Genomic DNA, 25,500 nt, shown 5'->3' with positions numbered 1-25,500 from the left:
CAAACTTCTCCAAGCTAAAGGAGCATGTTTGAACCCATTGCAAGGAAGGTAAAAACCTTGAAAAAAGATTAGATGAATAGCTAACTAGAATAAACACTGTAGAGAAGATCTTAAATGACCTGATGAAGCTGAAAACCATGGCACAAGAACTATGTGACACATGCAAAAGCTCCAGTAGCTGATTTGATCAAGTGGAAAAAAGGGTATCAGTGATTGAAGATCAAATTAATGAAATAAAGCGAGAAAAGAAGCTTAGAGAAAAAAAGAGTAAAAAGAAACAAACAAAGCCTCCAAGAAATATGGGACTATGTGAAAAGACCAAATCTACATTTGATTGGTGTACCTGAAAGTGACAGGGAGAATGGAACCAAGTTGGAAAACAATCTGCAGGATATTATACAGGAGAACTTCCCCAACCTAGCGAGGTAGGCCAACATTCAAATTCAGGAAATACAGAGAACACCACAAAGATACTTTTCAAGAAGAGCAACCCCAAGACATATAATTTTCAGATTCACCAAGGTTGAAATGAAGGAAAAAATGTAAAGGGCAGCTAGAGAGAAAGGTCAGGTTACCCACAAAGGGAAGCCCATCAGAATAACAGCAGATCTCTCTGCAGAAACTCTACAAGTCAGAAGAGAGTGGGGACCAATATTCAACATTCTTAAAGAAAAGAATTTTAAACCCAGAATTTCATATCCAGCCAAACTAAGCTTCATAAGTGAAGGAGAAATAAAATCCTTTACAGACAAGCAAAATGCTGAGAGATTTTGTCACCACCAGGCCTGCCTTACAAGAGCTCCTGAAGGAAGCACTAAACATGGAAAGGAACAACCGGTACCAGCTACTGCAAAAACAAGCCAAATTGTAAAGACCATCGATGCTAGGAAGAAACTGCATCAACTAATGGGCAAAATAACCAGCTAACATCATAATGACAGGATCAAATTCACACATAACAATATTAACCTTAAAGGTAAATGGACTAAATGATCCAATTAAAAGACAGAGACTGGCAAATTGGATAAAGAGTCAAAACTCATCAGTGTACTGTATTCAGGAGACCCATCTCATGTGCAGAGACACACATAGGCTCAAAATACAGCAATGGAGGAAGATTTACCAAACAAATGGAAAGCAAAAAAAAAAAAAAAAAAAGGCAGGAGTTGCAATTCTAGTCTCTGATAAAACAGACTTTAAACCAAGAAAGATCAGAAGAGACAAAGAGGGCCATTACATAATGGTAAAGGGATCAATTCAACAAGAAAAGTTAACTATCCTAAATATATATGCACCCAATACAGGAGCACCCAGATTCATAAAGCAAGTCCTTAGAGACCTACGAAGAGATTTAGACTCCCACTCAATAATAATGGGAGACTTGAACACCCCACTGTCAATATTAGACAGATCAATGAGACAGAAGATTAATAAGGATATACAGGACTTGAACTCAGCTCTGCACCAAGCAGACCTAATAAACATCTACAGAACTCCCCACCCCAAATCAACAGAATATACATTCTTCTCAGCACCACATCACACTTATTCCAAAATTGACCACATAGTTGGAAGTAAAGCACTCCTCAGCAAATGTAAAAGAACAGAAATCACAGCAAACTGTCTCTCAGACCACAGTGCAATCAAATTAGAACTCAGGATTAAGAAACTCACTCAGAAACGCACAACTACATGGAAACTGAACAACCGGCTCCTGAATGACTACTGGGTAAATAAGCAAATGAAGGCAGAAATAAAGATGTTCTTTGAAACTAATGAGAACAAAGACACAACGTACCAGAATCTCTGGGACACATTTATAGCAGTGTGTAGAGGGAAATTTTTAGTACTAAATGATCACAAGAGAAGGCAGGAAACATCTAAAATCAACAGCCTAACATCACAATTAAAAGAACCAGAGAAGCAAGAGCAAACACATTCAAAAGTTAGCAGAAGGCAAGAAATAACTAAGATCAGAGCGGACTGAAGGAGATAGAGAACAAAAAACCCTTCAAAAAAAATCAATGAATCCAGGAGCTGGTTTTTTGAAAAGATCAACAAAATTGATAGACTACTAACAAGACTAATAAATAAAAGAGAGAAGAATCAAACAGACGCAATAAAAAATGATAAAGGGGATATCACCACCGATCCCACAGAAATACAAACTACCATCAGAGAATACTATAAACATCTCTATGCAAGTAAACTAGAAAATCTAGAAGAAATGAATAAATTCCCGGACACATACACCCTCCCAAGACTAAACTAGGAAGAAGCTGAATCTCTGAATAGAGCAATAACAGGCTCTGAAATTTAGGCAATAATCAATAGCCTACCAACCAAAGAAAGTCCAGGACAAGAGAGATTCACAGCCGAATTCTGCCAGAGGTACAAAGAGAAGCTGGTACCATTCCTTCTGAAACTATTCCAATCGACAGAAAAAGAGGGAATCCTCCCTAACTCATTTTATGAGGCCAGCATCATACTGACAACAAAGCCTGGTAGAGACACCACAAAAAAGGAGAATTTTAGACTAATATCCCTTATCAACATCGATGCAAAAATCCTCAATAAAATACTGGCAAACCAAATCCAGCAGCACATCAAAAAGCTTATCCACCATGATCAAGTCAGCTTCATCCCTGGATGCATGACTGGTTCCACATATGCAAATCAGTAAACATAATCCATCACATAAACAGAACCAATGACAAAAACCGCATGATTATCTCAGTAGATGCAGAAAAGGCCTTTGACAAAATTCAACAGCCCTTCATGCTAAAAACTCTCAATAAACTAGTTATTGATGGAATGTATCTCAAAATAATAAGAGCTACTTATAACAAACCCACAGCCAATATCATACTGAATGGACGAAAACTGGAAATATTTCCTTTGAAAACTGGCACAAGACAGGGATGCCCTCTCTCAGCACTCCTATTCAACATAGTGTGGGAAGTTCTGGCCAAGGCAATCAGGCAGAGAAAGAAATAAAGGGTATTCAATTAGGAAAAGAGGAACTCAAATTGTCCCCGTTTGCAGATAACATGATTGTATATTTAGAAAACCCCATCATCTCAGCCCAAAATCTCCTTAAGCTGATAAGCAACTTCAGCAAAGTCTCAGGATACAAAATCAATGTGCAAAAATCACAAGCATTCCTATACACCAAGAACAGACAAACAGAGAGCCAAATCATGAGTGAACTCGCATTCACAATTGCTACAAAGAGAATAAAATACCTGGGAATCCAACTTACAAGGGATGTGAAGGACCTCTTCAAGGAGAACTACAAACCACTGCTCAACGAGATAAAGGAGGACACAAACAAATGGAAGAACACTCCATGCTCATGGATAGGAAGAATCAATATCATGAAAATGGCCATACTGCCTAAGGTAATTTATTGATTCAATGCCATCTGCATCAAGCTGCCAATGACTTTCTTCACAGAATTGGAAAAAACTACTTTAAAGTTCATATGGAACCAAAAAAGCACCTGCGTTGCCAGCACAATCCTAAGCAAAAAGAACAGCGCTGGAGGCATCATGCTACCTGACTTCAAAGTATACTACAAGGCTACAGTAACCAAAACAGCATGGTACTCATACCAAAACAGAGAGATAGACCAATGGAACAGAACAGAGGCCTCAGAAATAACACTACACATCTACAACCATCTGATCTTTGACAAACCTAACAAAAATAAGAAACAGAGAAAGGATTCCCTATTTAATAAGTGGTGCTGGGGAAACTGGCTAGCCATATGCAGAAAGCCGAAACTGGATCCCTTCCTTCCACCTTATGCAAAAATTAATTCCAGATGGATTAAGACTTAAATGTTAGACCTAAAACCATAAAAACTCTAGAAGAAAACCTAGGCAATATCCTTCGGGACGTAAGCATGGACAAGGACTTCATGACTAAAACACAAAAGCAATGGCAACAAAAGCCAAAGCAGACAAAAGGGATGTAATTAAACTAAAGAGCTTCTGCATGGCAAAAGAAACTACCATCAGAGTGAACAGGCAACCTACAGAATGGGAGAAAATGTTTGCAATCTACCCATCTGACAAAGGGCTAATCTCCAGAATCTACAAAGAACTTAAACAGATTAAAAAAAAAAAAAAAGGCAACCCCATCAAAAAGTGGATATGAACAGATACTTCTCAAAAGGATATGAACAGACACTTCTCAAAAGAAGACATTTGTGCAGCCAATGGACACATGAAAAAATGCTCTTCATCACTGGTCATCAGAGAAATGCAAATCAAAACCACAATGAGATACCATCTCACACCAGTTAGAATGGCAATCATTAAAAAGGAAACAACAGATGCTGTAGAGGATGTGGAGAAATAGGAACACTTTTACACTGTTGGTGGGAGTGTAAACTAGTTCAACCATTGTGGAAGACAGTGCAATTCCTCAAGGATCTAGAACTAGAAATACCATTTGACCCAGCAATCCCATTACTGGGTATATACCCAAAGGATTATAAATCATGCTACTATAAAGGCACATGCACACATATGTTTACTGTGGCACTATTCACAATAGCAAAGACTTGGAACCAACTCAAATGTCCATGAATGATAGACTGGATTAAGAAAATGTGGCACATATATACCATGGAATACTCTGCAGCCATAAAAAAGGATGAGTTCATGTCCTTTGCCGGGACTTGGATGAAACTGGAAACCATCATTCTCAGCAAAGTGTCACAAGGACAGAAAACCAAACACTGCATGTTCTCACTCATAGGTGGGAATTGAACAATAAGAACACCTAGACACAGGGTGGGGAACATCACACACCAGGGCCTGTTGTGGGGTGGGGGAATGGGGGAGGGATAGCATTAGGAGAAATACCTAATGCAAATGACAAGTTAATGGATGCAGCAAACCAACATGGCACATGTGTACATATGTAACAAACCTGCACGTTGTGCACATGTACCCTAGAACTTAAAGTATAATAATAATAAGAAGAAGAATTTGAATTTAGACATGTTAAAATATATATTTATACTAGTAAATGATCATACTAATTTGAAATCAAATAGCTAAAATACTGAAGCATCTATTCCAAGGGAAAAAATAGTCAAAATTCCTACTATCTTGTGATACTTCATACAGTCAGTCCTTCTGTATATTTCAAAAAATGATTTCTTGAAACCTACTATAGCTAAGAAAGTGGCAGGTTTCAAAGATGATTGTAGATTTCAGCTTGGGAAATTGGGTCTTCATTGAAATTCTGAAGGGAGAGTAGGATTAGAGAAGACACATTTCTTCTCAGTATGCTGCTTGTAATGTTTGCACAGTACTTTGTCCAAAGGATCTAGTCAGCAGTTACCTATATAACCTAAGGCTCTGGATAAAATTTGAGCTATAGACATGAATTTGGGAGTCATTAGACTATGAATGACAGTTGATGTTATGAAAGTAGATGAGAGAGCATGGCCTGCCCTTTATTATTTAATTCACATCTATGTCTCTTCCTTCATTTTTCATATCTTGAAAACACATTTAACATCTCTCCAATCTCCACTCTGACCAACTCATTCCTGAGCTTCAGTCATTGGGAGTGGTATTCCTCACACGTGTCATAGTGTTGCTTCTATGTTTTCCCTTGTTCTTGTTTATTATGCAATGTATTCATACTTATTCTCTTTTCTGACACCTATACATTATTCAAAATTCAACTGAAGTGTCACTTTCCCTTGAATACCTTCCTTCTCTGACCCTACTATTCCGCATAAGAAGTTCCTTCTGTCTGTTCCCATGGTACTCTGTGTATTACTCTATCATACTAGATAGATACAAAAATATCTATCCAGTGTAAAAATAATAAAACGAACATTCAAGTACTCACCACACTGCTAAGACTGAGAACATTGCCAATACCTTTTAAACTCACTTTGCATCCCTTTGACACACACCATTTTAAAATTTATTTCAGAAATATGAAATCAGTGCTTCAAGTATGTATATTATCTATTGAGTTACTATAAAAATCACTTTCAAAAATTAAAGTTTGGAGATGTGAGGAAGAAATTCACACACTCCTTCAGAAAATTGTCTGTTGCTAGTGTTGAAAAACAAGGCTAGGAAATCTCCCTGTCAGACATATCACACTTCCATACACACATAAATTTTAGATTACCTTAAGTAGTGCCTCTAGAACATAAAGTGTGAGAAAACAGTAGTTAGTGTGTTTTAATTCTCTGCGGTAGATTGCATTTAACCGGGATATCCAAGAGATTACAAAAGGAAATATATTCATTAATATCACAAGGTATCCAACATATTCAAATTCCTCAGTAAATACTATTGTATGGCATAAATGAAAAAAGAAGTATCTGTAAAATAAAAAGACAGTTTTATCTGATAAAAGGTTTACATTAAATGATTTTCATATACACTCATTTCTGTTCTGCTTATCAACAGCCACAGAGCCCTCCTTAATTCTTTTTTTTTTTTTTTTTTTTTTTTTTTTTTTTTTTTGAGACGGAGTCTTGCTCTGTCGCCCAGGCTGGAGTGCAGTGGCCAGATCTCAGCTCACTGCAAGCTCCGCCTCCCGGGTTTAGGCCATTCTCCTGCCTCAGCCTCCCGAGTAGCTGGGACTACAGGCGCCTGCCACCTTGCCCGGCTAGTTTTTTGTATTTTTTTTAGTAGAGACGGGGTTTCACCGTGTTAGCCAGGATGGTCTCGATCTCCTGACCTCGTGATCCACCCGTCTCGGCCTCCCAAAGTGCTGGGATTACAGGCTTCAGCCACCGCGCCTGGCCAGCCCTCCTTAATTCTGAAAGCAGCCACCACTAGCTAACACGTTCTGGCATCCTGCTTCAGAAATTTTCCTTTTAATTTCTTCCACTGATCCTCCTCTGTCTTGAGTCTGGTTTCTCCTTTTTCTTTCTCTCCCTCCGTAAATCTCATTCACTTTTTCTTTTTACTTTTAATAGAAATATTTTTGGTATAACACAGGAAAAATTCAAACTGGAATGTTTTTTTTAAATAAAGAGAATATTTTCTAACTTTTGATAATTCCTATTTTCAGAGACGAATACTATTATTTTGAATATTGTTCCAACAATATTCAAAATCCTATAAAAATCTTGACTTTTTTCTTTATTTTGCAGAAACAAGCAAGACAATCTAAAATTTATATGGAATTGTAAGGGACCTTAACTAGTTACAACAATCTTGAAAAAGAAAAGTTGAAGGACTTATATTTCCTGATAACAAAATTATATACCAGCTGTGGAAAACAATTTGGTGATTACTCAAGAAACTAAATATAGAATTACCACACGGTCCTGCAATTTTACCCCTGGGATATGCCTAAAAGAATAGAAAGCAGGTATTCAAATAAAAACTTGCACATGAATGTTCATGGCAGCACTATTCATAATAGCCAAAAGGCAGAAACAACTCAAATGTCCATCAACTGATGAATGGGTAAATAAAATGTGGTATATTTACCATGGAACATTATTCAACCTTCAATAGGAATCACATATTGATACATGCTAGAAAGAGGATGACCCTTACACTACTAACACATTCTGCTATGTGGATGAAAACATTATGCTAAGTGAGAGAAGTCAGAAACACAAGGCTACATAGTGATGATTTCATTCATATGAAACATTTGAAATAAATGCATTCACAGGGACAGGAAACAGACTGGTGCTTTCCAGGAGAAGGGTGGAAAGGGGAAATGGGAAATGACTGCTTAATGAATACGCAGTTTATTTTTGGACTAATAAATAACACTACATTGTACACTTTAAAATGGTTAATGGTTAACTTATGTATGTGAAATTTACCTCAATTAAAAAGAGAATACTATTCCTGTCTTTTTTATTCTTCAAGTAACTTTATAAATGTACATAAGAAATTTAGGGTGGTGACTGACCCTCACATTTCTAATAAACATTCCGTAGCTCTTTATGCCCTAGGATACTCATCAGTCTCCTCTGAGGTGGCTACCACCCACTTCAAGGCTTTACATCAACTGTAAAGACAGGAAAAAAAACCCCTTTTTTTTTTTAAATAAAAAATTAAAAGGATGTAGCTAAGGTTTACAGTGGATGTTGGCCAGATCATTTTTCTCTTAGATTATGCCATAATCTCCTATGATTTTTTATGAAAACTCTTAACAACTTACGGTGGTACCAAAACTTGTGGTGAGTTTCAAGGCTGATTTAGTAACAGGTATAAAAAGTGAATTTGTTCATACAAATTATTTTTGTTTTCTTACTGTAGGTATGTTTGTGAGCATTTTCTGTGACTGTAAATAAGGCCATTTTTCAAATAATAAAATATGCAAACATTTTTAAAAAGAAATTTCATTGTAAAATTACTCAAAATATTTTGCAAAATATTCAGGATACAATTTTAAAAGAAATAAACAGGGAATTTCAAGTGAATATAATAGCATTTCTTATAAGGTTGAAAAGCTCTTACTTTGATGGGCCCACTTTTTCCTTTCTGGTATTATACACCCAATTGAGAAGTAGTTTTCTAGTAAAGGTAATTGTTTTTTGGCTTTCGGAATAATTCTTTATTGTCTCAAGACGCATACATCTAAAAAAAGAAAGAAATCTTCAAACATGCTTTAAACATTTTGAAATAAGTTTAATGTTGTACTGTCAGAAAGCAGGAAGACTATTTTGTGCCATGATGGCTGGATTAAGACATTTTCATGGGCATAGTTCATGAAGCTAGATTGTAAGGCTCACTTGTTAAACAGAGAGTATTAAAAATTGGAGATATATGGTTGAAAATAATGGAGATTTCAAGGTTCAGGGAGAGAAAACATACTATGTTTCAAATATTTGGGATTCAGACACCTGGGTTTTCATGTTAGACTCGCCATTGTCTGGTATGGCAATGGACACATTACCTCATTTACTTCTTGCTAATCTGCAAAGTAAGGATAAAAATACCGATGTTAGGCTGGGATAATTAAATGGGAAAGCATGTATAAGGCATCCAACTCATATCACACATCTTCCCATCTCTTTGTCTTCACCTTCAAAGCAGGTAGTAAGGTTTAGAATGACTAAAAATGAGTTTAAATGGTAACTCAGAGAAGTCACTGGTTATAAGAGCTCAGTATAATTTTGGTAGCCCTTGTCCCAAGTTTTCTGTAGCTTTCTGCTGGCTTTTTTTAAAACTGAGACAGCTCAGATCTGTGTATATGATTGTGTCTTGTTTAGCCAATCTCCTTGGCTTTTCAAGGAATTTACCTCTGCTGACCAGATACTTTCATTATCATGATCAGAAGGAGAGTAAGGCTCTGCCCTTGGGTCTGAGGCCCTACCTTATAATGTGGCTTAATGGAAGGGCATTGGAAACCTAAGTTCAAAGGTAAACTTCGCCCTTTCCATGAATTATAATGTTCTTACTTTAAAACTTGTGTATCTATCTATCTATCTATCTATCTATCTATCTATCTATCTATCTATCGATCTTACTACAGGGATACTAATGTAATCGAAAATAATGAAGTCATTCAATTATCTGTAATTCAATATAATATGTGGTAAATAAATGGAAAATGTTGAATGTGTATATGACTTGCTTCATTTATAATTGAAAAAATATTTATTCAACATCTGCTATGGTTGTTAAATGCTAAAGATAAACCACAAAGAAATACTGGTCTGCCCTCAAGGCTCCAGCAGACTACTGGGATGAAACATGTAAATACCAATTGCAGTAAAATGTGGTAAGTGTTGCCACAGAGATAATAAACGAGAGGGCCCCCTGGACCCACAAAAATAAGCATTTAATATAGTCTTATTGTGATATCTATGTGTGACACTTTACAGCACAAATTAGTAAGTAATTCAGGCTCTTGAATTCCTATCAACGTGTTCACTGTTTAGTCCTGATTTAGGGGAACAGTATGATCTATTTAACTAGACAGTGAGGCAGCTTGGCTTTGAATCCCAACTCCGTAATTTATGAGTCAAACGACCTTGCATAAGTTATTTAATTTCTCTTTGCTTTTCTTTCCTAGGAAAGAAAATCTGCATCGTGAATATAATAACAGCATCTATCTCATAAGATTCTTCTGAGGTAAAATAGGTTAATACGTGTAAAGTGTTTAAAACTGTACCCGGTATGGCACTCAATAAAAATAAACTATGTGCTCAAAATATTATTTTCTAGGCAATTATACAAGCACTTAGCATAGGTCCTGGTGCTCCTGTTTAAACCCTCCACTCTTTCTTTTCTTAGACTTGTTTTTCTTGCCACGGGTCACCCTGACACATGAGGCACTGATAGGAATAATTAGCAAATGGTAAAATCAACTCCAAGGCAGCTCAGCAAAGAAGCAAGAACTGAATATAAGCATAATCAATAGAAAGTTCTCTAGGGGCTGGAATACCATTTTGCTAATATTAATATTCCCTACAGTGACTGGCATATATTGATAATATATAGCTTTGCACATATTGGTATTTAATGTATATCTGTTACATGTATGCATAAAAAATGTAATACATTCCAAAGTTTGCCTTCATAGTCATATGTTGCTTCTGCCTTTGTGGAACATTTAAAGAGAAAAAAATCGAGGCAGTGGGCTGAATTGCTCTATGTTGTTTTATTTTTATTTTTATTTTTGAGACGGAGCCTTGCTCTGTCGCCCAGGCTGGTGTGCAGTGGCGCGATCTCAGTTCACTGCAACCTCTGCCTTCCGGGTTCAAGCAATTCTCCTGTCTCAGCCTCCTGAATAGCTGGGACTACAGGCGCATGCCACCATGCCTGGCTAATTTTTTTGTATTTTTAGTAGAGATGGGGTTTCACCATATTGGTCAGGCTAGTCTTGAACTCCTGTCCTCAGGCAATCCACCCACCTTGACCTCCCAAAGTGCTGGGATTACAAACATGAGCCACCATGCCCAGCCTGTTGTTTTATTTTTATATTAACATCTCCTGGAAAATATATTAATGATGCTTTTTATTGTGTCATTTATTAAAAACTTCCACTGTACAATGTGCACCTTTCTTCTTTAAAATATGCATGATATTGTTTTGAATTGATCACATTTGCCCAGCCCTCTCTTTCAACTCCCGCAACTTTACTTGGTCACCTAAAGCATTAGAAGGACCTGGATCAAAAGGACAAATGGAGACCCTGGTACCATAGATGAAAATATTCAAGCATTATAAATCAAGGAAACAATATTTTAAATAAGATATATTTCATCTTCCTATCATGACACATATAATGTCATAATGATTTGTATGACTAGGTTTAAAATGAAAACTCTTAGTTACTTTGAAAGTCTGTACTTGAAATGAAATGCAAATATGCCTTAATTTCTGGCTGCTTCTTTTCTAACATCTAACTTTATCCTTCAGTGTACCACAATGTTATAAGTGTGACTTAACACAAGGTTGGCACATCCTTCAGGTTTAGGGGTATGCACACCAAAGACCTGGTTTGCTCATGGGATGATGGACCAGGAGTAGAGGCCCAAATAGACTCTGAAAATAAGCTTAGGATAATTTAAGCAGAGAATTTTGGTGTCTTCAGGACTGTTGTCTAGAACAAGAAGGTATGTCTGGGTGGACATTGTTACAATTGCATTGCAGTTTAACCCCTCTCTTTGCCCAATCATAGATTTAGCATTCCTCCACAGGGGATCATCTGAGGTACTCAAGCTTATTTTGGAGACCTATATCTAAAGAAATCACTATAAGATTACAAATGTGTGCTGAGTATTAAGAGAAGATGTTGAAGTAATACCTATGTATTGGGGAAGATGTACCTGGAGGGATTAAGGAAGGCTTCGCCCTTACTTAGTCTGGCATTCAAATTGTCTAAAAGGAAGCGTTCTTTACCCTAGCTTACCTTTTGGCAGCAGGAGGACAAAGAACCAAAGAAAGTTTCAGTCAGAAGGAACAGCTTGTTCAAAATCATAGAGGTATGAATGAATGCAGCAAATTTGGGAAACTGAAAATAGATAGTTTGGCCTGAGGGTGGGATACAGAGCAGGCAGCTCTTCTGTAATACTAGGGTATTAATGTTAATAGTAGAGGGAGCCAAGTTATCAGACAAAAACAAGAAAACTCACTTGGGTAATTTCCTAAATGCTGTGGCTTAGAATAGAAGCCATCTCTTGAGAACATACTTACTTTCCCTTCTTCTCACCAAAACTTCCTGCTGCACCTACCAACACCTGGACAGCACTCTGGGACAGAATCTCATTCCTGTATTGTCTCTGGTAGCTTGCCTAAAAGAAATATTAATTCAAGTCATTATATAGCATGAATAGCAATGACTACTTATTACAATCTTGATGGGAAAAAATGTGTGATAAAGAAGTAAAAACACTCAATCTAATATGTTTGTAAAAAGAATCTTTCTATGGAGTTCAGATTATAAGATTACTGGATAAGATAGGTCTTGGCTTTGGGTGGAGCCACACTGGTTCTGAAGGAAACTAGAGGTCTTCTAGACATGGAATTAGGTTTTCAAAAAATAAATTGAACTTGTTGGCAAATGAGTTTGGGAACTGCTGCAAGCTATATCCACATCTCAGAAGTTAATAATGAATATTAAAGGCTCTGAGAAACCCTACAGTAAAAAAAAAAAAATCCTACTACACGTCTTTATTTAATTGAATTTTCTCAAATATTTCCGCAACAAGGCTCTGCTGCCTCATCTGTGATAAGGATTAAAATTATTATAGCTTTGTAACTTATATAATTATTTATAGAAAATTTTATAATTTATAAGGAATATTATAATAAGAGACTGCTACTGTTTGGCAGAATGCAGTCACTTCTTCATTCAATACATATGTAAAGAGCCTTCTGAGCTTCAGGGACTATGTCTGATGATGTGGAAACCAGTATCTGATACTGTTCCTGGCATCCATGTGCTGAACACTGTTGAGAATCACTGTGTAGACCAACTTCCTTAACTGAAATTTATTATATGACCAAAGAATTCTAGGTTCTGCAGCAGGGATTCTCTCTGCATGATCAGTTTTGAATATTAAACACTGCTTTGTTTTGGGGAAATACTAGAAAGAAACAGCAATGACATTTGAGGATGTGGGATGAAAAAACTTTTCCCATAATTACAGGAATTCAATAGAGTAGCACTCTTCTCCTTAAATATCATTAAAATATGTTTAAAACAATATTAAATCAAAATATTCTTAGTATCCTCAAGATAAGAATAGTATTTTGTGAAAAAATGAGGAAGCTGAAGATTATATGGATCTCGTGAAAGCTTAGCAATACAAATACCAAAGCAATTAGATACCAGAAGATGTTAATTGTTAAATTATCTTTCCCAATGGGAATGCAGAAACCAAATCAACAAATCAAGATAAGCATGAAAATATATCTAAAATTAAGAAGAACTTGGAAGATATTAAGTGAAATGAGGATCTAGAGAACAGAGTAGAGAAATCCAATCTACTTTGAAAAGTGGGATTTCTTGATTAAGACATAACAATAGCACAAAATCAATGATCGAAATATAATAGTAGAACCCAAACATTTGAGGCAATAAATCAAAAAGTTACGTGGAGTGTACATTGCAGAAAACATAGAATATCACAAGTGAAAAAGAGGTTATTCAGTCACCATAAGTTTCCCCTTTTATAGATCGGGAGAATAAAAACTAAATAGATAAGTCCTTAGTCACATATCATATTAATAATAAAAACAAGACTCAAAATGAAGTCTCCTTCATTTATTTTGTGGGTTCTTGAACACCATATTTTCCTGAAATAAATTAAAATTGGGAAGTGACTAAAAGACATGGCCTCATAACATTTTTAAGTTACAAGGAAATAAAAATAACTCTACAGGTATCCAAACAAAAAAGAAAGCTGTATTTAATTTCGTAAATATTAATTTATTAATTGCATAAAAATCATCCATTTGTCTTCATATAAATGTATCATTACTTGGATAAAACTCCTATTTTTTGATCTGAAACATCTTTAAATATTTACTAATCAATTTTTTTTCTATAAAATTACACTAGAGACACTAGCCAAACCATTGAAAAATACATTTCAAAGATATTCTCAACTGGGAATATTATCGGAAATAATCAGTGAAAATTATAATATCAATATATTAAAGAATGAAATATGTAATTAAACATATCTATAAACGGCTTCTTGTTTATAAGAATAATAAGCATAATCGTTAAAACAAAACTTAAAGTATAAAAGTGAAAAGAAGGGAACTCCTTCCTTGCTGTAAATGACGAGTTGATGGGTGCTGACGAGTTGATGGGTGCAGCACATCAACATGGGACAAGTATAGATATGTAACAAACCTGCATGTTATGCACATGTACCCTAGAACTTAAAGTATAATAATAAAAAAAAAAAAAAGAAGGGAACTACTCTAGGAGACTAAGGCAGGAGGATTCTTTGAGCTCAGAAATTTCAGACCAGTCTGAGCAACATAGAGAAACCTTTTTTCAAAAAATAGAAGAGGAGCACAAAGAGGATTCAGAACATTGAACTAAATTCATGTTCCAGCCATGGGTACAAGGCCTAGTAAGCAATTTTTTTTTTTAAATGAACGTAGAGGTAGATTGAGAAAAGGGAAATGAAAACATGTGGCTACTCTAAATGTACATCTAAAAGTACATCTATAGTTAACATTTTAGTTAGAAAGTTAGAGAGTATTATTGACATTTATATCATTTGTAAGGCAAAATTAGATACTTTTTGAAGTTAGTTTATCAGACAGAAATAAACAAAGAATGATATATATCTCAATACAAAAGAAACAAAGAAAGGAAAGTAGGCACACAAAGGAAAAGAAAAAAAGAAAGAAAAAGAAAGGAAATTAAACAGCAAGAGAGGAGTGAAAGAAGATAAGAATTGAGTTATCAAAATAGAAGAGCTATTAGATCCTATAATAAACCTGAAATACTCCAAAGACGTTCAGATTAATTAATTGAGTGAATATTAATTGAGCGCCTACTATGTACTACACATTGTGGGATTCACTGAAGACATTCAGATGAATAAATCACAGTCTTTAGCCTAAAAAATATTACCTAGGTTTACTAGATTTGCCTACAAGGAAAATTAACTATACTAAAAAGCAAAATTTCAAGGATAGCAGCATATGAGCTGAGCTGCTGGCTAACCAGCCCCTTGCTTTCCCAGAGTGAAGATCAGCCTGGAACACTGCCCTCAAGGGAGTAGCACCTGAGAAGAGATGCTGACTGACCAGTCCCTGCACTTCCCCCAGATCACAGATGATCCTGGTTCTCTACCCATGGTAGCATAGCCAGCTCCCTCATTCACAAGGGAGCAGACCCCACATAGGTATACCAGCCACACAAACTTCTGCAGCCTAAGCAACTGAGGCACTCACAGGCATCAATGACATTGACTGTAACTGAAGAAACTGTATTGAGGCTATGCTATTGTATCCACCCAGTATAAAGCTAATGCACCCTACCCAACTGATACCTTGGGACATATCTGCAGGTGAGTCTTTCCCCATGAAAGCCACTATACAAAATTGAAAGAGGCAAGTGTTTCATGAGATCTAAAGACATCAATACAAGGACACAAAAAACATGAAAAAGCAAGAAAATATCTCACTGTTAAAGGAACACAATAGTTCACCAACAACTGGTTCCAAAGAAATGGAAATGCAGAAACTCCCTGAAAAGGAATTTACAATAATGATATTAAGCAAACTCAGCGGACACAATAAAATTAGAAAAGCAATTCATTATGTGAATGAGAAATTCAACAAAAAGATAGATATTATTAAAAAAAATAACCGAACAGAAACATTGGCGCTAATTCAATGAATGAAAAAAAATACAATTGAGAGCTTTGATAACAAACTAGATCAAACAGAAAGAAAAAATCTGTAAACTCGAAGCCAGATATTTTCAAATAACCATGTCAGACAAAAGAGAAAGAACAAAGAGAAAAAGAGAAAGATACATAGATAAGAAAGAAAAAAAAAGAAAGAAGAGAGAGAGAGAAAGAAAGAAAAGAGAAAAAAGAAAGAAAGAGAAAGAGAAAGAAAGAAAGAAAGAAAGAAAGAAAGAAAGAAAGAAAGAAAGAAAGAAAGAAAGAAAGAAAGAAAGCGAGCGAGCAAGCCAAAGAACCCAAGAGAGCTCATGGGACCTATGGGACATCATTACACAAACACATGTTATCATTACGGGAATCTAAGAAGAAGAGATGGGAAAAGGCATAGAAAATATATTTAATAAAGTAATAACAGAAAGCTTCCAAGTTTTTGAAAAGATATAGACATCTAGATCCAGGAAGGTCAAATATCCCCCAAAAGTTTCAACCCAAAAAATTATTCTCTGAGGCACATTATAGTTAAATTGTCAAAAGTCAAAGACAAAGAGAGAATTTTAAAAATAGAAAAAGTGTCAAGTCACATATGAAGGAATCTCCATTAGAATATCAGCATATTTCTCATCAGAAACTTTATAGGCCAGAAGAGAATAAGATAATATGGTTGAAGTGATGAAAGACCCCCCCAAAAAAACACTTTCAACCAAGAATACTATATCCAGAAAAGCTATCCTTCAGAAATCAAGTGTTTCCCTGACAAATAAAACCTGAGAGAATTCACCATCACTAGACTGGACTCACAAGAAATGTTTAAAAGTCCAATATCTGGAAGCAAAACAACAATAACTAAGATTGTAAAAACATGTAAAAGCCAATGATAGAGCAGATACACAAATCTTAAAGAAAAAGGAATCAAATCTTCTTATTACAGAAAAACACCAAACTTCAAAGATAAACAAACAAAAAGAAATACACACCAACTCCCCCCAAAAAAACCAGCTAATAAAATGACAAGAATAAGTCTTCACCTTTTAATAATAACCCTGAATGTAAACTAATTAAAATTTCCATGTAAAAGATATAGACTGGCTGAATTGATTAAAAAATAAGACCCAACTACACACTGAAGTGATACCCAACTAAGTCACTTCACCTGTAATGACACCCACAGACTGAAAGTGAAGGGGCGAAAAAAGATATTTCTGGCAAACAGAACCCAAAAATGATTAGGAGTAGTTATATAGCTATACTTATAACTGATAAAATAGACTTTAAGTAAAACACTGTAAGAGAGAAAAAGAAGTTTACTATATAATGATAAAGGGATCAAATCAGCAAGAAGACATATAAATACCAAAAACCAGAGCACTCAGATACATAAGGCAAAAATTATTAGATCTGAAGGAAGAGAAAGATTCCAATACAATAATAGTTGGGTCTTTAAAATCCCGCTCACAGCATTGGAAGGACTATCTAGACAGAAAATCAACAAAGAAACATTGGATTTAAACTGCACTATAGACAGAACATTTCATTCAAGAACAGCAGAATACATATTCTTCTCATCAGCACATAGATCATTCTCCAGAATAGAGCATATGGTAGGTCACAAAACAAGCCCCCCAAATTTTTAAAAAATTAAAATCATACCAAGTATCTTTTCTGACCACAATGGAATAAAACTGGAAATTGGTAACAAGAGGAACATTGGAAACTGTACAACCACATGGAAATTAATCATGTTCCTCAACCACTGATAGATCAAGGAAAAAAATTAAGAAGGTAATTCTTTATTTTGAAACAAAAATAGAAACACAACATACCAAAACCTATGTGATATAGCAAAAGCTGCACTAAGAGGGAAACTTATAGTAATAAACTTCTACATCAAAAAAATAGAGGGCCAGGAGTGGTGGCTCATGCCTGTAATCTCAGCACTTTGGGAGGCTGAGGTGTGCAGATCACTTGAGGTCAGGAGTTTGAGACTAGCCTGGCCAACATGGTGAAACCCCATATCTACTAAAATTACAAAAGATAGCCAGGTGTGGTGGCAAGCGCCTGTAATCACAGCTACTCAGGAGGCTCAGGTAGAATTGCTTGAATCCAGGAGGTGGATGTTGCAGTGAGCCAAGATTGTACCACTGCAATCCAGCCTGGGTGACAGAGTAAGACTACATCCCCCCTCCTCCCCACACACACACAAAGTTTCAAAAACAACTTAATTATGCACCCCAAGGAACTAAAAAAGCAAGAACAAACCAAACCCCAAATTAGGTCAAGGAAAGAAGTAATAAAAATCAGAAGTAAAATAAGTGAAATTGACACCAAAAATAATACAAAAGATCAGAAAAACAAAATGTTGTTTTTTAAATAAGAAAAAATTAACAAACCACTAGACTAAGAAAATAAGGAGAGAAGATACAAGTAAATTAAATCAGAAGTGAAAAACTAGACACAACAACTGAGACCACAGAAATTCAAAGGATCATTACAGACTATTATGAACAACTATACTCCAACAAATTGGAAAACCTAGAGGGAATGGATAAATTCCTGGACACATAAACCTACTGAAATTGAGCCAGGAAGACATAGGAAGTCCGAATAGACCAATGAAGACTTACGAGATTGCAGCAGTAATATAAAGTCTCCCAAGAAAAAAATATTTTTGAAAGGGAAGAATTCTTCCAAACTCATTTTTTGAGGCTAGCATTACCCTAATACCAAAAGCAAAGAACACAACAAAAAAGAAAACTATAGGCTAATATCCCTGATGAATACAGATGCAAAAATCCTCAACAAAATACTAGCAAACAAAATCTAACAGCACGTCAAAAATATTATACACTATGATCAAGTGGGATTTATCCCAAGAATGCAAGGATATTTAAACATACACAAATCAACACACATGAGACATCACATTAACAGAAAGAACAAAGCCATTTGATCATCTCAATAGACTCAAAAAACATTTGATAAAATTCAGTATTGTTTAATGATAAAAACTCCCAACAAAGTAGATATACAAGGAATGTACCTAAATACAATAAAACCATATATGACAGATCCACAGCCAACATCATGCTGAATGAAGGTAAGTTAAAATCTTATATTTAGGAAAGCTAAAGACTCCACAAAACAACTCCTAGAACTGATAAACCAATTTAATGAAGTTGCAGGATACAATATTAACAAACAAAATTAGTAGCATTTCTACAGACTAACAGCTATGTGAAAAGAAATCAAAGCATACATCCCATTTATAATAGCTACCAAAAATACATGAGAATACATTTAACCATGAAAGTGAAAGGCCTCTACAATGAAAACCACAAAAGATTGATGAAGGAATTGAAGAGAACACAAAAAAATGGAAAGACATTCCATGTTCATATATTGGAAAAACAAATCTTGTTAAAATGACCATACTCCCTAAGAATCCTACAGATTCAATGCAATCCCTAGCAAAATACCAGTGATAGAGAAAACCTTCCTAAAATTTGTATGGAACCTCAAAAGACCTCCAGTAGCCAAAGCAATTTTGAGTGCAAGGAACATAGCTGGAGACATTATAATACCTTACTTCAAAATATGCTACAACCAACAAGCTATAGCAACCAACACAGTATGGTACTTGCATAAAAACAGGCACACAGACCAATAGAACATAATAGAAAACCCAGAAATATATTTTTATATATATAAAAAAAACCTATTTATAGCCAACTGATTTTCAACAAAGTCATGAGGAACGTACACTGGGGAAAGAAGAGTCTCTTCAATAAATAGTGTTGGGATTAATAGTCACATGCAGATGAATGAAACTAAACCCTTGTCTCTCCTTTATATGAAAATAAACTCAAAATGAATTAAAGACTTAAATGTAAGACTCATAACTATGAAATCACTAGAAGAAAACGGAGGAGAAACACTTCAGGTCATTGGACTGGGGATTCCATGGCTACAACCTCAAAAGCACAGGAAACAAAAGAAAAAATGGACACATGAGATTATATCAAACTAAAATATGACTGCACAGCAAAGGAAGCAATCAATAGAATAATGAGACAACCTGCAGAATGAAAAGAGATATTTGCAAAGTATTCTTCTACTAAGGCATTAATATCCAGAATAGGCAAAGAACTCAAACTACCCAACAGCAAAAACCAACCAACCAACCAACAAATAGTATGATTTAAAAATGAACAAAGGATCTGAATAGACATTTCTCAAAGACACACAAATGGTCGACAAGTACATACAAAATTTAACATCGCTAGTCAATGGAAAATGAAAATCAAAACCATAATGAGATATTATCTTTTCCCGGCTAGAATACAATGTTTATATATGGGGAATGTTTATGGCAGCACAATTCACAATAGCCAAAATAAGCAATCAACCTAAGTGCCCATCAATAGACAAATGCATACAGAAAATGTCGTATATTTACACAACAGAATACTATTGAGCCATAAAAATGAATAAAATGCTTTCATTTGTGGCAACATGGATAAGACTAGAGGACATTATGTTAAGTGAAAGAAGTCAGGCACAGAAAAATAAATACTGCTTGTTCTCACTCATACGTGGAAGCTATAAAAGTTGACCTCATAGAAGTAGAGTAGAATAGTGGCTCCAAGAGGCTGGGAAGGGTAGGGGGACAGGGGAGCTAGCAGGAGTAGGTTGGTTAACAAATACAAACTTGCAGTTAGATAGGAGGAATAAATTCTAGTGTTCTATAGCAGGGTGATTACAGTAAACCATAATCTACTGTATTTTTTCATATAGTTAGAAGACAAGATTTTGAACCTTCTCAACCTAAAGAAACAATAAAGGTTTGAAGTGATCTATATGCTTATTACCCTTATTTGATCATGACACATGTATACATGTATTGGAATATTACATTGTGCCTCACAAATATGTATAATTATATGTCAATTAAAACAACAGCAATAAAAATTACCCTCTTGACCCTAAATTTACATTTCATATTGGAATAAAATATTAGTTTGAAAAGGTAAAATTTCCAACAGTTTGTATGCTGCTGTGTTACAGAATTTCTCTAATTTTTAGCCAAGATTTGAATGAAAACATAATACCCTCTTCTGTCAGTTATTAGAAGATTTGGCTGTATCATTACATGAAAAACTGGCTTGGATCCAGACATGGGCAATGTCACAGAACTCATTGCCTAACACATCTGAAGTTTAACCCCAGTTGCAATTTCTGCCATTGGGATCTGTGAAATTGCCATTTCTTCATAAATAAACCATTCTACTTAAGCTAATGTGAGTGAATTTCTTTTCTTTCTTTCCTTTCTTTTTCTTTCTTTCTTTTTCTTTCTTTCTTTCTTTCTTTCTTTCCTTCTTTCTTTCCTTCTTTCTTTCTTTCCTTCTTTCTTTTTTCTTTCTTTCTTTCCTTCTTTCTTTTTCTTTCTTTTTTTCTTTCTCTTTCTTTCTTTCTCTTTCTTTCTTTCTCTTTCTTTCTCTCTCTCTCTTTCTTTCATTTTTTTTTTGCGATCAAGCAGACTCCTAAGACAATGTCAAACTTCCCTTTGCTTTTGTAAACAATCTATTAAGTGAGCATGATCAAGATGTCTTTATAAAGGAGGAATTTTCCAGTATAATTTTTAGCCAAAAATAATTTCAAAAGAGAATAACACAGTACCATTTGTGCCGACAAGAGACGCCTGTTGGCCAGCTCCATTGCTTCATTGTTAAGGATCTCATCTATTTCCTTGTTACAGTGTGGACATTTCACCTTCTGCTGTTCTGTTGTTTCTTCTTGGTTCAACTAAATAAAACATAAATAAAAGAACAAAAAACACATGAATATTAACACATTGTTTAGCATAATCCACAAGCAGTTTTTGTACCAGTTTGCTTTCAAAAATGGTAGCAAATCTACTCAACAGCAAAAACAAACAAACAAACATACAAACAAACAAACAAATAGTATGATTTGAAAATGAGCAAAGGATCTGAACAGACATTTCTCAAAGACACACAATGGTCAACAAATACATTAAAAAATTTAACATCACTAGTAAATAGCAAAATGAAAATCAAAACCATCATGAGATATTATCTTTTCCCAGCTAGAATGCAATGTGAATGAATTTCTTATAGAAATTAGACATATATTTCTTACAGAAATAAATACAGAAAAATGTTCAGATCCTCATCATTTGCTTAGATGTCTAATCATTTGCTCAGTTATAGAAGGTAAAATAATTGTCAGTTTTGTGGGGGGGAGTTATATCATATCTTTACTTTTACATGGCATTATTAACAGTTTAAAAAGCTATCACATATATGATCATGCTTTACACTAGCAGTTTTCAAAGTGTGGTTTCCCAGCAGCATCAGAATCACCTGGGAATTGCTAGAAACGTGCATTCTCAGATCCCACCTTAGACCTACTGAATCATAATTGGAGGAGTGGGCAGCAATCTGTGTTTCTAAAACCCCATTTGAAAATTTTGCTGCAGCTAAAACTTGACAACCACTGCTTTAAAATGATCACTTAATGTAAAATAGAAAGTGAACACACATAAAGGAAATGGGAGTATGAATAATTTACAGATGAGAAACTGAAGCTTAGAGAAAATTGATGATATGCTCGAAATTACAAAGCTATTAAGTGAGAAAGCTAGGCTATAAAGTCAGATTTTCTGATTCCAAGGTCAGCGTTCTATCTTTAATACTATAATATCCCTCATGTTTGCATCACAGAAGGGAGAATGTAGTCATTTGATCCTCTGCCTTCTGAAACAGATCAAGTACCAGAGTGGTGGCCCCAACACTGGCTTCTACTTTAGAATTAGCTGGATAGTGGATTTAAAATATTCCTGGGGCCCTGCTCAGACCACCTGCATAAAAATCTTCAGAGAGCAGGTGAAAACGCTATCGTTATTTTGAATAAGCTTTCTAGATAATTCTGATGCAGACAAGTCAGCAAAAGTTCACAATCAGGTATTGGAAGCTACTAGAGAAATCTTTGGGTATGACACGGTACTTGTTCCATCCAGAAATCCTGGCAGTATTCCTGCAGGTACAATGGTTAGTTCTGAATTCCTATCTGGAGCTTTAAGCACTGTTTCAGTGGATAGGAAATGGATTTTTTCAGAATTCTACTTCATAGAGACTAATTATCTCACCTAAGCACTCCTAGAACTCGGCCCCTCATATTGTGTGATGCAAAAAAACAAAAACAAAAACATTATAAAAACCATTGAAAATTGGACATGATGTAGGACATGGAAAAGTGCAGCAGCTCTGAGGACTCCAGGACAACTTTTACTATTTCCCTTGAGGGAAACCATGACAGATGAGTGTGCTGAGTGTTCTTAAAAGAATAAGTCTGACTGCAGATATCTTAAAGCATATCTCAGAAGCAGAAGGTGACATCTCGCACAGCTAAACTTATGGTATTGGCTTTGAATTCTATTTTATATTAAAAATATTGTTAACCATAAATTAAGGTCTAGCAAATGCTTAGATATACAATAGCCTAAATAAATAAACAAAGGCCCCTGACCCCTCCCAATTTGGTCAAAAACTAGCCATTTTCTAAGGTTCACTTTCATACACACACACACATATATATAATTTTTCTTTTTAAGAAAGGGTTTCTCTCTGCTGGCCAGGTTGGAATGCAGTGGCACAATCATGGTTCACCATAGCCTCAACCTCCCAGGCTTGAGTGATCCTCCCACCTCAGTCTCCCGGGTAGCAGGGCCTACAGGTGCACACCACCACCCAATTAATTTTTGTATATTTTATAGAGGCATGGTTTTGGCATGTTGCCAGACTGGTCTCAAACTCCTTGGCTCAAGCAATCCACCTGCCTTAGCCTCCCAAAGTGCTAAGATTACAGGCATGAGCCACTGTGCTGACCTATGATGTCTTTTAAAAGGATCTCCAGTACACAGCTTCCTCTTTTGAATTTAAACATATGTATTTTAAACATAAACATAAAACATGTATTTTAAACATATGTATTCAAAGGGGTTATGACTTCTACTTTGCCCCACAGTTACCATGAAATTCCTTAACACCCCCCCCTTACTACTTGGTTAAATAGAGTTATCAACACGACTTCTCTGTCAATTACAAACGTTAAAAATTGTGAATTAATATTTATGATCTGATTTATACTTCAGTGTAATCAAATCTGCATTAAAGCAATAAAAAAGATATTACTTGCTTACCATGTATGGGTTTTCAAGTATAATTGCTTTCTCAATCATGTTCCAATCAGCATTAGCAAGATCTTTGTCAAATTTAAGGACAGAGGCTACAGACTTGGTTAGCTCTTGAAAGTGCTGAAATGTGCAACAAACTGATTTATATTTTGTTGACGTGGCATCACGAAGACCTTTGATACAAACACACATTTGATACATAGTAGAAACACCACCATTTTGATATGGGTTAGAAAGCTTCCTTTTAACTTATTGTCACTAATCTTTAAGTAAAATTTCAACATAAATTGTTTAATAATGGGAATACTAAAGAGTTAAAAATTTTCTGCTTTCATATTTCTTCTCACAGAAGGTGAGGCATGTAATAGTAACAGCTAATGTTTATTGAGTGCTTACTATATTCTGAAAAAGCATATTTCAGCACTTTGCATGCATTACGTTTTTGGTTATCTGGCCACCTTTTGAGGTGAGTCCTTTTTCCCAGTTTGATATATGAGGAAACAAAGAAACAGAGGTATAATGGTTACTTTCATGTGTCAACTTGACTGGGCCACAGGGTACCCATATATTCAGCCAAACATTCTGGGTGTGTCTGTGAGAGTGTTTTTGGATGAGGGTGACAGTTAAATTGGTAGACTGAGTAAAGTACATTGCCTTTTCCAGTGTGGGTGTGGCTCATCCAATCTGTTGGAGGCCTCAATGAAACAGAAGTCTGAACAAGAGAGAATTTGTTGTCTCTGCCTGATGGGCTTGGAGAAGGCACTTCAGTCTTCTCCTACCTTCAGACTTTAGCTGGAACTTGTACCATTGGTTCTTTTGGTTCTCAGGCCTTTGGAATGCATACTTTGGGACTTAGCTTCTATAATTGCATGAGCCAGTTAAGCACATATGATAAATTATCTGCATTATCTTTTAAGACTCCAATCTCTCAAACTATCTTTTTGTTTTAGAATACATCCAGTTTCTAGCTTCCTAAGAAATTTAGCACCTGTTGTGTTTTCTGAAGATCATTATGTTAAGTGAAATAAGCCACACACAGAAAGACAAACATCACATATTCTCACTTATTTGTGGGATCTAAAAATAAAAACAACTTAACTCATGGACATGGAGGGTAGAATGATGGTTAACAGAGGCTGGGAAAGGTGGTGGGGAATGGGGGCAGGTGGGGATGGTTAATGGGCACAAAAATATAGAAAGAATAAATAAGACTTACTATTTGACAACACAATAAGGTGACTATAGTCAATAATACTTTTACATTTTAAGAATAATTTAAAGAGTTACATTTTAAATTTTAAGAATAATTTAAAGAGCAATTTAATTGTTTGTAATTCAAAGGATAAATGCCTGAGGGGATGGATATCCTATTCCCTATGAAGTGCTTATTTCACATTGCATGCCTGTACCAAAACATCTCAGGTACCCCACAAACATATAC

General features: G+C 35.4%; 1 protein-coding gene across 1 annotated transcript in view; it reads right to left on the bottom strand.

Moving 5' to 3' along the window:
- The window catches only part of SLC9C1 (solute carrier family 9 member C1), a 128,050-nt gene that overhangs the window by 47,096 nt on the left and 55,454 nt on the right, over positions 1-25,500 (bottom strand). Inside the window, exons 7-11 of the mRNA XM_045385423.2 lie at positions 24,066-24,232; positions 21,521-21,646; positions 12,162-12,259; positions 8,475-8,594; positions 6,169-6,364 (exon numbers count right to left, since the gene is read on the bottom strand). Coding sequence (XP_045241358.2) covers positions 6,169-6,364; positions 8,475-8,594; positions 12,162-12,259; positions 21,521-21,646; positions 24,066-24,232 — 707 coding nt within the window. The remainder of the gene's footprint in view (positions 1-6,168; positions 6,365-8,474; positions 8,595-12,161; positions 12,260-21,520; positions 21,647-24,065; positions 24,233-25,500) is intronic.

The sequence above is a fragment of the Macaca fascicularis genome, chromosome 2 (genome assembly GCF_037993035.2).
Source record: "Macaca fascicularis isolate 582-1 chromosome 2, T2T-MFA8v1.1".
Lineage (NCBI taxonomy): Eukaryota > Metazoa > Chordata > Mammalia > Primates > Cercopithecidae > Macaca > Macaca fascicularis.
Note: the sequence above shows the minus strand (reverse complement) of the source record. Positions and strands in the feature narration are given on the sequence as shown.